The sequence below is a fragment of the Clarias gariepinus genome, chromosome 19, assembly GCF_024256425.1.
Source record: "Clarias gariepinus isolate MV-2021 ecotype Netherlands chromosome 19, CGAR_prim_01v2, whole genome shotgun sequence".
Classification (NCBI taxonomy): domain Eukaryota; kingdom Metazoa; phylum Chordata; class Actinopteri; order Siluriformes; family Clariidae; genus Clarias; species Clarias gariepinus.
In genome coordinates, this window is record NC_071118.1 from 27,400,001 (window position 1) to 27,412,500 (window position 12,500).

At 42.5% G+C, this 12,500-nt stretch overlaps 1 protein-coding gene across 1 annotated transcript in view; it reads left to right on the plus strand.

Annotated features, from left to right (window-relative positions):
* The window catches only part of LOC128507531 (WD repeat-containing protein 7), a 130,895-nt gene that overhangs the window by 102,193 nt on the left and 16,202 nt on the right, over positions 1–12,500 (plus strand). The window contains exons 23-25 of the mRNA XM_053478520.1: positions 11,086–11,203; positions 11,398–11,550; positions 11,668–11,750. Of these exons, the coding sequence (XP_053334495.1) occupies positions 11,086–11,203; positions 11,398–11,550; positions 11,668–11,750 (354 nt within the window). The remainder of the gene's footprint in view (positions 1–11,085; positions 11,204–11,397; positions 11,551–11,667; positions 11,751–12,500) is intronic.

Here is a 12,500-nt window from a genome sequence, read left to right on the forward strand (position 1 = left end):
GACAGTCCTGTTCATGACTGTGCTGTCTGGACGAGGTCGGCCCTGAGCGTGGCCGCGCTGTGCAAGTGTCTGGACGAGGACAGTCCTGATCATGACTGCTCTGTGCGAGTGTCTAGACGAGGACAGTCCTGATCATGACTGCGCTGTGCGAGTGTCTGGACGAGGACAGTCCTGATCATGACTGCTCTGTGCGAGTGTCTGGATGAGGACAGTCCTGATCATGACTGCTCTGTGCGAGTGTCTAGACGAGGACAGTCCTGATCATGACTGCGTTGTGCGAGTGTCTGGACGAGGACAGTCCTGATCATGACTGCTCTGTGCGAGTGTTTGGACGAGGACGGTCCTGAGCGTGGCCGCGCTGTGTGAGTGTCAGGGTGATGTCGTCCTGTGCGTGGCGTCCCCCAGATATGCAGCCTGGGACGCAGCACGCTGCGGCGAAGACGCAGGCCGTAATGTGATTGCAGGACATTAATATGATGTAAGGACGTCTGCCGCACTGGACGGCTCGAGCTTAAAGAGGAGGAGGGAGGACCCATATGTCTGCAGGTCAGCATGGGCCGGGCCACCCCGCTAACTGGGTTAGGCGTTTGAAGGATACCCCCGGACCCGGCTCACCTCGTTAAGACGAAACCCGATCACCGCCGCGGAGTTATTATCAATATAAATACGTCTGCCTTCTTTTAGTGACGCGAGCTGATAATAGAGTTAGCGCAAAATGGCACTCATTTATCAGGCGGGAGAGAGGGACGAAGGAGGGGACGAGAAACGGGTGACCGCTAAACGTGGAGGGAGATTTGTTGCTCTGTTTCTATCCGTCTCTCACTCAATCTCTCTTTCTTTATGCTTCTTTCCATTCCCTTCTCTCTCTCTTTCTCTCACACACACACACTGTATTTATCTGTCTGTCTTGTTTGCGCTTTCTCGCTTTTTAAAATACTCCTGTCCTTATGTCTCTTTCCCTTCCTGTCTCCCTCTCTGTTTCTCTTTCATTCTTTCTTACTGACATTGTTTTTATTATACCGTATATCTCTCTCTGTCCCTTTCTCTCTTTTCCTCTCTCTCTCTCTCTCTCTCTCTCTCTCGGCTATCCCTGTTACACATGCACTTTGTCTTCATCCCTACTTCGTCTTGCTCTCTCACTCTCTCTCTTACTCACTCGCAGCCTTTTTATTTCCGTCTCTGTCTCTTTCTCATGCACAGTTATGTTCATCTTTCTCAATTTTCTCTCTCTCTCGCTCCATTTATCTCTTTCTGTCTCTCTCTCTCTCTCTCTCTCTCTCTCTCACCCTGTTAACATTATGATGACACACTCCTCTGTCTGACCGCCACATCAAAATGGCTGACATGGATTTTAATTTTTAATTTTTTTTTTTAGGTCAAATTAACTCTTCAGTCTAAGTATGTGAGTCAGACAGACAGAGCATATGAGCAGTGTGTGTGTGTGTGTGTGTGTGTGTGTGTGTGTGTGTGTGTGTGCGCTGAAGCAGGAGATACACAGATTAGATAGATTGATTTACATGTTTCTGTATTTCTTTTATTCCTGTGTGTGATCGTGTCTCAGTGAAAACCTTCACACGCTCCAGATTCGACCTTTTCATCCCGATATAAATCCTTAAACCCAAAGTTTCCTCCAGAGTCACAATAATCACAGTAACATCGCAGTAATAAACAAAAAACGTTATTTCTGATGTCACCACGCTATGCTGCCCTCAATCTGTCTCTTTCGTCTCTCTTGTTTATCCCGTTCCTTGTCACTTTTTGTCAGTCCCATCTCTCTTGTCCTCTCCTGCCCCTCTCATCTCTCTTGTCCCTATTTTTCCTCTCATCTCTATTGTCCTTTTCTTCCTTACTGTCCTTCTCATCACTCTTGTCCCTTTCTTCCTTCCCATCCCTCACGTCTCTCTTGCCCATTTTTTCACTTTTGCCCCTCTAATCTCTCTTGTCCCTTTCTTCCTTCCTGTCCTTTCCATCTTTTTTGTCCCTTTCTTCCCTCTCATCTCTATTGTCCCTTTCTTTCTTTTTATCCCTCTTGTTCCTTTCTTCCTTCCTGTCCTTTTCATTCCTCTTGTCCCTTTCTATCTTCCTGTCCCTCTCATCTCTCATGTCCCTCTCATGTCTCTTGTCCTTTTCTTTCCTCCTGTCCCTCTCATCTCTCTTGTCCCTTTCTTTTCTCCTGTCCCTCTCATCTCTATTGTCCCTATTTTTCCTCTCATCTCTATTGTCCCTTTCTTCCTTACTGTCCTTCTCATCACTCTTGTCCCTTTCTTCCTTCCCATCCCTCACGTCTCTCTTGCCCATTTTTTCACTTTTGCCCCTCTAATCTCTCTTGTCCCTTTCTTCCTTCCTGTCCTTTCCATCTTTTTTGTCCCTTTCTTCCCTCTCATCTCTATTGTCCCTTTCTTTCTTTTTATCCCTCTTGTTCCTTTCTTCCTTCCTGTCCTTTTCATTCCTCTTGTCCCTTTCTATCTTCCTGTCCCTCTCATCTCTCATGTCCCTCTCATGTCTCTTGTCCTTTTCTTTCCTCCTGTCCCTCTCATCTCTCTTGTCCCTTTCTTTTCTCCTGTCCCTCTCATCTCTATTGTCCCTTTCTTTCTTTTTATCCCTCTTGTTCCTTTCTTCCTTCCTGTCCTTTTCATTCCTCTTGTCCCTTTCTATCTTCCTGTCCCTCTCATCTCTCATGTCCCTCTCATGTCTCTTGTCCTTTTCTTTCCTCCTGTCCCTCTCATCTCTCTTGTCCCTTTCTTTTCTCCTGTCCCTCTCATCTCTATTGTCCCTTTCTTTCTTTTTATCCCTCTTGTTCCTTTCTTCCTTCCTGTCCTTTTCATTCCTCTTGTCCCTTTCTATCTTCCTGTCCCTCTCATCTCTCATGTCCCTCTCATGTCTCTTGTCCTTTTCTTTCCTCCTGTCCCTCTCATCTCTCTTGTCCCTTTCTTTTCTCCTGTCCCTCTCATCTCTATTGTCCCTATTTTTCCTCTCATCTCTATTGTCCCTTTCTTCCTTACTGTCCTTCTCATCACTCTTGTCCCTTTCTTCCTTCCCATCCCTCACGTCTCTCTTGCCCATTTTTTCACTTTTGCCCCTCTAATCTCTCTTGTCCCTTTCTTCCTTCCTGTCCTTTCCATCTTTTTTGTCCCTTTCTTCCCTCTCATCTCTATTGTCCCTTTCTTTCTTTTTATCCCTCTTGTTCCTTTCTTCCTTCCTGTCCTTTTCATTCCTCTTGTCCCTTTCTATCTTCCTGTCCCTCTCATCTCTCATGTCCCTCTCATGTCTCTTGTCCTTTTCTTTCCTCCTGTCCCTCTCATCTCTCTTGTCCCTTTCTTTTCTCCTGTCCCTCTCATCTCTATTGTCCCTATTTTTCCTCTCATCTCTATTGTCCCTTTCTTCCTTACTGTCCTTCTCATCACTCTTGTCCCTTTCTTCCTTCCCATCCCTCACGTCTCTCTTGCCCATTTTTTCACTTTTGCCCCTCTAATCTCTCTTGTCCCTTTCTTCCTTCCTGTCCTTTCCATCTTTTTTGTCCCTTTCTTCCCTCTCATCTCTATTGTCCCTTTCTTTCTTTTTATCCCTCTTGTTCCTTTCTTCCTTCCTGTCCTTTTCATTCCTCTTGTCCCTTTCTATCTTCCTGTCCCTCTCATCTCTCATGTCCCTCTCATGTCTCTTGTCCTTTTCTTTCCTCCTGTCCCTCTCATCTCTCTTGTCCCTTTCTTTTCTCCTGTCCCTCTCATCTCTATTGTCCCTTTCTTCCTTACTGTCCTTCCCTTTCAGTCTTGTCCCTTACTTCCCTCCTGTCTCTTTAGTCTCTCTTGTCCCTTTCTTCCCTGTCTTTTCTTGTCTCTCTTGTCCCTCTCTTTACTCCTGTCTCTCTCATCTCTCATGTCCCTTTCTTCCCTCTTGTCCCTCTCAACTCTCTTCTCCCCCCTCTCGCCCTCTCGCCTGTCTTGTCCCTCTCCTTCTCATTTTTCTCATCTCTCCTAACAATTTTATCGCTCTTGTCTCTTTTCTCTCTCCTGTGTCTCTCATCGCTCTCGTCCCTCTCATCTCTCTTGTCCATCTCGTCTTTCTTGTCCCTCTTATCTATATTGTCACTCCCGTCTCTCTCATCTCTCCTGACCCCCTCGTCCCTCTGGTCTCTCACGTCTCTTTGCTGCTGTTTGTGTTTACGCTCTACTGGAACAGCGTGTGAGACCGAGAACCCGCTTTATCCCGATCGCTCTTCTGATCAAAGTTATTGATCGGTTATTGGCAGAGGGCCGGAGCTTTAGAGCTTTAGAGACAGAGGATCAGTCATTTAATCCCTCATTTACACACATCTACTGATCTGCAGATCTCCCTCAGTCTCCCCGCCTTCACCCGCTACTGCGTCCCGTGGCTCGGAGACGAGGCGGGTCCAACCCGCGGTTTCCACTCAGATGCCCTGGGATTCGGGCTTCTGGAGTGTTGTTTTTGTTTTGTTTTGTTTCGCGCTTGTTTGGTTGGTTTTGTTTTCTCTGTCATTAATTCATCTTCTGAGTTGGAATTTTATGTTGTTTTAAAGTTGTCTGCTTTTTTTGTTTGTTTATTGTTTAGGTTTTTTTGTCGCTCATTAAGTTCTTAGTGAGTTGTCATGTGTTGCTTCATTCTGTAGTTTTGACCTCGTTTTTGTTTTATTTTTTTCGTTTTTTGCCTTGCTTTGGATGCGTAGATGATTAAGTTTTCTGTGTGTGTGTGTGTGTGTGTGTGTGTGTGTGTGTGTGTGTGTGTGTGTGTGTGCGTGTGTGTGCGCGCGCATCCTTCAGGCTGTTCTCTCTGCATTAATTAGTCTCCCATTGGCCGTGTGTCAGTGTTCACCAGAGCAGCAACTCATCACTTCTCCTGCTCTAACACATACACACACACACACACACACACACACACACACACACACCACTGCAACTCTGTTTGTAAAATATTGGATTCAATAATAATAATAACAATAATAATAATAATTGCAGTGAATATTTTGGCTTGTGACAAACATAAGGTTTATAAACATAAGGTTTATAAAACACAATGACTTGTTATACCAAATTATATGTAACATAAAAGTTTAATATTAATATTATTAATAATAATAAAAATATATTATTATTATTTTTATTATTATTATTACTATTATTTTCCAGCACACATTTTCTCATTTATCTAACCTTGATTTAACCTTGATTTAATGTTTACACGCCACACACAGTGCAGTTGTACCAATACTAATTCGACCCTTTGACTGGCTAGAAATATATATATTTTTTCTGGTATTAAAAAAATTATAATCAAACAGAATTGTGAATTAAAATGGATTCTTTATTTTTTTTATTTAGGAAGCTGGAAGAATCTGATTTCTCTCATCTTTTGAAAAAAAAAAAAAAAAAACAGTCTGCATTGGTTTATTGGACCATAATCCAATAAATAAAAACGAAACAATCATTACAAGTGTAGATTATACACAACGTTATAGAATACAGTAACAGAATATGTGCATAATATTAAGATATTTAGACACAAGGCGCAATAACACTTTATGATTATCAGAACTGAAAACTGATGCAGTAAAAAATAAAAAATAAGCTAGAATGAGCTAAACCTAATGTGTCTTTACAGTACAAAACATAAACATTTACAGTTATAATTGAACTAAATACAATAATGAATAATCCATAAAAAATAAATATATATGAGCCTTTTTTTTTTATTTTTTGTTGATAATTCTTTTTTTGGTATTTAATCATATCAAAAATATCTCTAGACATTAAACCGATATTTATCAATGCACAAACATTACAATTAATACTGATTGTTATACAAATGTTGTAATGCCGTGTGTAAATGTTAAAGCATCTTAAACAAATCCAACACCTGACCTGATGAGTGATTAGACCCGATCCCAGTGAAATCAGACTTGAAACTGAGCCAGGTCTCCCCTTTGCATTTTTAATCCTGTGCACTCGCTGCGTCTCGGCTTAAAACAGACGAAGTTTATTGACCGGTTCGTCGCTCGAGCTTTAACGAGGACTGGAAGTCATGCGCATGCAGATGTGCTGATGGCAAAAAATAATCCCTTTATTCTGATAACTAGACATCGGAGAGCTTTCTTACAATGAGCCGGGAACATGAGTACACACACACACACACACACAAACAAATTTCTGTTCCTGGAGGATGTTTGTGTTTAAGCATGGAGTACTGCAAAACATATGCACTTTAAAATAATATTCATATAATATTATATTATATTTTAGATTCTATACTAATAAAATCATAATAATATAATACGAAGAATCTACGTCTTTAAAATCTAAATCTAATATATATATACTGTACATATACATATATAATGTGATTATAATAAGTGTATTCATGCTTTTATAAACTATTTATTAATAATTCAGTTTGACAGTTCTAAATAAATTTTTCATAAAAATATTCATCAGTAATTTTTTTTTAATAATATGTGCATTAATGAGAATATAAAAAGCTATTATTGATCCTGCTCTAAAATTATAAAGTGTAAAATCTTTTATTTGTTCATTTTATCCCACATTTATTGATTTTTAATACTGCTTATAATGTGTTTTATTAATTATAAATAATTAAGTGACACTTCAAATAAAACAACATTGCAAAATATCAACAAAATGAAACTGTATTATTGTAAGATGTTTTAATGCATTTTATTTTTTTTTATTTACTAATAAAAAAAATTCACTTATATATTTAATTGTGTTTATATATATTTAATTTTGTCTAGAAATATAAATACATTTTTACTTTATATAAAATTAAATATATTTTAGTTTTTGTCATAATCACATTATCAAAAAAATAAAACCGGTAAATAAATAGATAAATGTGTTAATTTTTACAGCTGTGTTTTGGTTTCTAAGCATGCTCTAGTTAGTAATATACTGAATTTGAGCTCATACTTTAATTTATTTAATTTATACATAGAATTAATTAAATGCAGGAAACCTTCAGAGAACAGGATATCAAAATAATTTTAGTTGTTTTTATTTCTACAAAAAAATAATTGTTAAATTAAAACCAACTGACAGAGTAAATGATAATATAAGACTGACCTGATAGATTTGTGGGTGTGGCCTCCAATGCAAATGAGCTAATGAGCGCCCGTGATTGACAGCCTGCAGTTCACCTGAATTGTTACGTATTTCAGTGTTAAAGCTGAAGGTGAGGAAACTTGTGATCTCATAACGCTGATACTTTTCCGGTTTCTTATCTTAATGCAACAGCTTGCTAAAAACATTGATTCATTTGAGGCTGTGTGTGTGTGTGTGTGTGTGTGTGTGTGTGTGTGTGTTAAACCTTATGCTTAGGGCATAAACCTTTAAAAGTAAAGATTAAATAATATGATCAGTGATATTGACAGTTTATCCTGCTACTGTTACAATGCGTGTGTGTGTGTGTGTGTGTGTGTGTGTGTGTGTGTGTGTGTGTGTGTATGTTAGTTATCTAGCTGTTAAATAAATGTTTATAAATGTATGAAATAAATTGTACAGCCATGTGTTTATATTTATAAAAAATACTGAACAGAATTTGTCTTGTTTACGTTTACAGTTGTGTATTTATGTTAGTACGTGTGTGTGTGTATGTGTGTGTGTAAATGTTTCAGCATCCTTTAGTGAGGTCACACAAAATGCATATATTTTTTTATTAACACATTTTCTAAAAATACATATTGACCCTTTAATCCATTAAAGCGCCAGTATGTAACTTTTCTTTTTAGATTCTTAAGCTTTTAGCACTTTCTATAGCAGTTTCATGTGGGTTGTGTGTGTATGTGTACATACAGTATATTACTTACATATCTCAAGGAGGAAAATATCATGAAATTTATCCTGCACACCCCCTCAAGCACATGGATGTATTAATCAATATTTGTGATTAACAGATTGATCGAGGATTTAGTTGTGGAAAATTAAATCGCGCCTGTAGTTAAACATCAATCTGCAAAGATGTACAAGTTTAAAAAAAAAAAAAAAGTTTTTGCAACAACTTGTCTTTAGGAGTATACATTTATATATAAGGCAGAACAATCTTTTTTGGGCGTTTTTAATTTAATAACGCTATTTCTTTAAACATCACGCCCTCGTGTTATATACCGACGCTTTAAATTTTCTTCCAGAAGACTTCTTCCTTTTCCGTTCCTCCGAGATCGACTTGTTATTTGTAATCCAGCTTCGAACCCGAGCGGTGTGATGTTTCGTTGTGTTGCGTGGCCGAGATCATTAGGCGTTTCATGTGGGTTGGGCGCACCGAGGAGGAGGATGAAGGAGATTGATCAGGAACAGCTGTGCAGCTGGAGCGGCATTGATCAGCGGCGCTAAGCTAACTTTAGCTCAGGAGACCGATCAAACGCCAGACAGGAGTGATTTTTACAGTCTAGAAGCGTCAACATGCGTGTAGTGCTATAAGCATTGACAACATCTCTCCCTCTCCCTCTCTCTCTATCTATTGCTTCCTCGTTCTCAGTGTGTGTGATATGTGCCGGAGTTGTAGGGCAAGCGTTAGGTCGTTATTGTTCTGATGAGTTCAGAGGCAGAAGGAAATCCCAGGTGGTGTGGTGTAAAAGCTCTGTGTTATCATGCCGACAGAACTGTTTCTGGCTTCCAGTTATTACCTCTACTGCCATTACACCGGTCCTGAGAGAGAGAGAGAGAGAGGGAGAGAGAGAGAGAGAAAGAGGGAGAGAGAGAGAGAGAGAGAGAGAGAGAGGAGTGTGAAAGAAGGAGGGGTCCGATTTGAGTCGGGGAGTTCAGGGATCGGTCACAATGAATATGCGGCTGATTAAGTGATTTACTGAGTCAGTAATTCATTCACAGACAGAGTCAGTGAGTCGTCAGTGAATCAGAAAGTCAGTGAGGCAGTAGGAGCTGAAAGTCGAGCAAGCAGGAAGAACAGACCTAATGGGAGAAGAATAGCGAGAGCGATGTGGTGAGTCAGTCAGTCAGTAGGTAAGAAAACAAGGGATCAGCGAGTAGAGAGTCAATCAAAAAAAGGAGTAAGTCAGTGTTCGGTTTGTGTAGGATTTAGTTAGCGTTCGACTCAGTGAGTGATTCAGTGAGTTGGTGAGTCAGGGGCAAGTCAGCAGCGATCGAGTCAGGGACCGTGTAAGTGAGTAAATTCATATGAGAAGCCATAAGACAGACATTTATTTAGTGAGTCACTGGGTGAGTCAGTCAGATAGTGAGTCAGAGTAAAAGGTTACTGGGCAGTTTGGTGCGTAACGTAAGGAGTAAAGAGTCATTTAGAGGAAAGGGAAAGAGTCAATAAGATAGAAGAGTGATTTGGTGATTTGTTTGGTGTATCGGTGAGTGAGTTAGGGAATCAGCAAACAACCAAGTGATTTTGAGCGAGTGACTCTTAGAGCGAGTGACTCTCAGTGATGTATTACCATTTAAGGATTATCGAGCAATTCAGTTAGTGATCCAGTGAGCAGTTCAAGTGAGTTAATGAGCGATTCGGGGAGTCAGTAAACGATTCAGGGAGTTGGCAAGCAATTGAAAAAGTCAGTTGAGTCAGTGTGGGACTCAGTAACTCGGTGAAAGATTGAGTGAGTCAGTGAGGGATCACGCTGGTTTATTGACGGGTTCAGGGAGTCAGAGAGTTAATCAGGGAGTGAGTGAGCAATTCAGTGAGTTAGTTAGTGATTCATTGATGGAGAAAGTGAGTCAGTGAGAAAATTGTGAGTGACTCGGGGAGTCGGCGAGGGAGGCGAGGAGTCGGCGGGGGACTCGGGGAGTCGGCGGGGGACTCGGGGAGTCGGCGAGGGAGACGGGGAGTCGGCGAGGGAGACGGGGAGTCGGCGAGGGAGACGGGGAGTCGGCGAGGGAGACGGGGAGTCGGCGAGGGAGACGGGGAGTCGGCGAGGGAGACGGCGAGGGAGACGGGGAGTCGGCGAGGGAGACGGCGAGGGAGACGGGGGACTCGGGGAGTCGGCGAGGGAGACGGGGAGTCGGCGAGGGAGACGGGGAGTCGGCGAGGGAGACGGGGAGTCGGCGAGGGAGACGGGGAGTCGGCGAGGGAGACGGGGAGTCGGCGAGGGACTCGGTGAAATTTGTAATTTATAAGTGAGCAAACCGATGCACTGTGCTGGTCCTGTGCAATGACTGAGCAGTGAAATGAAGAGACCCTTTTCTAGTAAACACCCCTGAACACTGAGAGAGAGAAAGGAAAAGAAGGAGAGAGAGAAAGAGAGGAGGAGAGAGAGAGAGAGATGTGCAGCTGTACACCAGCCTGTGGTTTTAAAGCCCAAAGGCAGCAGCGTAACATCCCTGAGAATTAAAGATGAAATAAAGTGTGTTTGTGATTTTAAGCCCTTTAGATAGTCATAGCGGAGTGGATTATCGACATCAGGGACATGAGACGAGGCGTGACCGTGTGTGTGTGTGTGTGTGTGTGTGTGTGTGTGTGTGTGTGTGTGTGTGTGTGTGTGTAAACTGGAAAGATTCTGAAAAAAAGGATCACATGAGGGTGAGGCGGGAAAAGCTTTAAGATTTAAGATATCTGAAATAAAAGTCTAGTACAGTGGAACAGAGAGCAGTGCTAGCATAGCGCTAGGAATCAGTGTACGACGCGTGTCACAAGGTTTTGCTCTAGGGCGTGCACACACACACACACACACACACACACACACACACACACACACACACACACACACACACACACACACACACACACACACACTTTGATCAGCCAGCCTTGAGCCTGATGCATATTCACACACAGACACACAAAGGCGCGGGTGATTTGTTAACAAGGGGCCTCACCGAGGCGCAGTTGACTGTGCGATTTGCACGCTGGTGTGTGAAGCGTGTGTGTGTGTGTGTGTGTGTGAAGCGTGTGTGTGTGAGGGAGAGGGAGGGGTGTATTATACGACCGTATTGTCCTCAGTCTATTACGCGGCTCCCGTTTGAATGATCCCATTGACCTTGAGCTGACATTATAAGCTGGGTCTAATCTTTTCACTGTATATATTCTAATGAATTCTTTTACCATTTCTCCCTCCTCTTTGGTGTGTGTGTGTGTGTGTGTGTGTGTGTGTGTGTGTGTGTTTAGCATTACAATGGGTCTTCCCCTGAACCCGGCGGCCGACTCTGCCCGCTCCGCTCGGCACGCTCTCTCTCTGATCGCCACGGCACGACCGCCTGCCTTCATCACCACCATCGCCAAAGAGGTCTCTCTCTCTCTCATGCACACACACACACACACACACACACACACACACACACACACACACACACACACACACACACACACAAATATATATACATATCTTAGCTTATACTAATTTATGAACGATCAAGGAGGCCAAGCACCAATAGTGAGTTGTGTGTGTGTGTGTGTGTGTGTGTGTGTGTGTGTGTGTAGGTGCACAGACACACAGCAATGCAGTCTCAGGGATCCCAGTCTCAGCAGAACGTTCACACCACCGCCCTGGCTCGGGCCAAAGCCGAGATCCTGCGTGTCATCGAGATCCTCATTGAGAAAATGCCCTCAGACGTAGTGGACCTGCTGGTGGAGGTAACGCTCACACACTTACACACACACACACACACACACACACACACACACACACACACACACAGTACACATTACACATATCACTCACTTTTATCCTTCTCTCTCTCTCTCCTACAGGTGATGGACATTATTATGTATTGCATTGAGGGTTCTTTGGTGAAGAAGAAAGGTCTCTCTGAGTGCTTCCCTGCAATCTGCAAGTAAGTAAGAGAGTGGATAAGTGACTGACTGAGTTACTGACTGAGTGGGTTACTGACTGAGTAAGTAAGTTACTAAGTGAGTGAGTTACTGACTGGGTGAGTGAGTGAGTGAGTTACTGACTGGGTGAGTGAGTGAGTTACTGAGTGAGTGAGTGAGTTACTGAGTGAGTGAGTTACTGAGTGAGTGAGTTACTGACTGGGTGAGTGAGTAAGTTACTGAGTGAGTGAGTTACTGAGTGAGTGAGTTACTGAGTGAGTGAGTTACTGAGTGGGTTACTGAGTGAGTGAGTTACTGGGTGAGTGAGTTACTGGGTGAGTGAGTTACTGGGTGAGTGAGTTACTGAGTGAGTGAGTTACTAAGTGAGTGAGTTACTGACTGGGTGAGTGAGTGAGTGAGTTACTGAGTGAGTGAGTGAGTGAGTGAGTTACTGAGTGAGTGAGTGAGTGACTTACTGACTGGGTGAGTGAGTGAGTGAGTGAGTTACTGAGTGAGTGAGTAAGTTACTGAGTGAGTGAGTTACTGACTGGGTGAGTGAGTAAGTTACTGAGTGAGTGAGTTACTGAGTGAGTGAGTTACTGAGTGAGTGAGTTACTGAGTGAGTTACTGAGTGAGTTACTGGGTGAGTGAGTTACTGGGTGAGTGAGTTACTGAGTGAGTGAGTTACTGACTGAGTAAGTTACTGACTGGGTGAGTGAGTTACTGACTGGGTGAGTGAGTTACTGACTGGATGAGTGAGTTACTGACTGGAT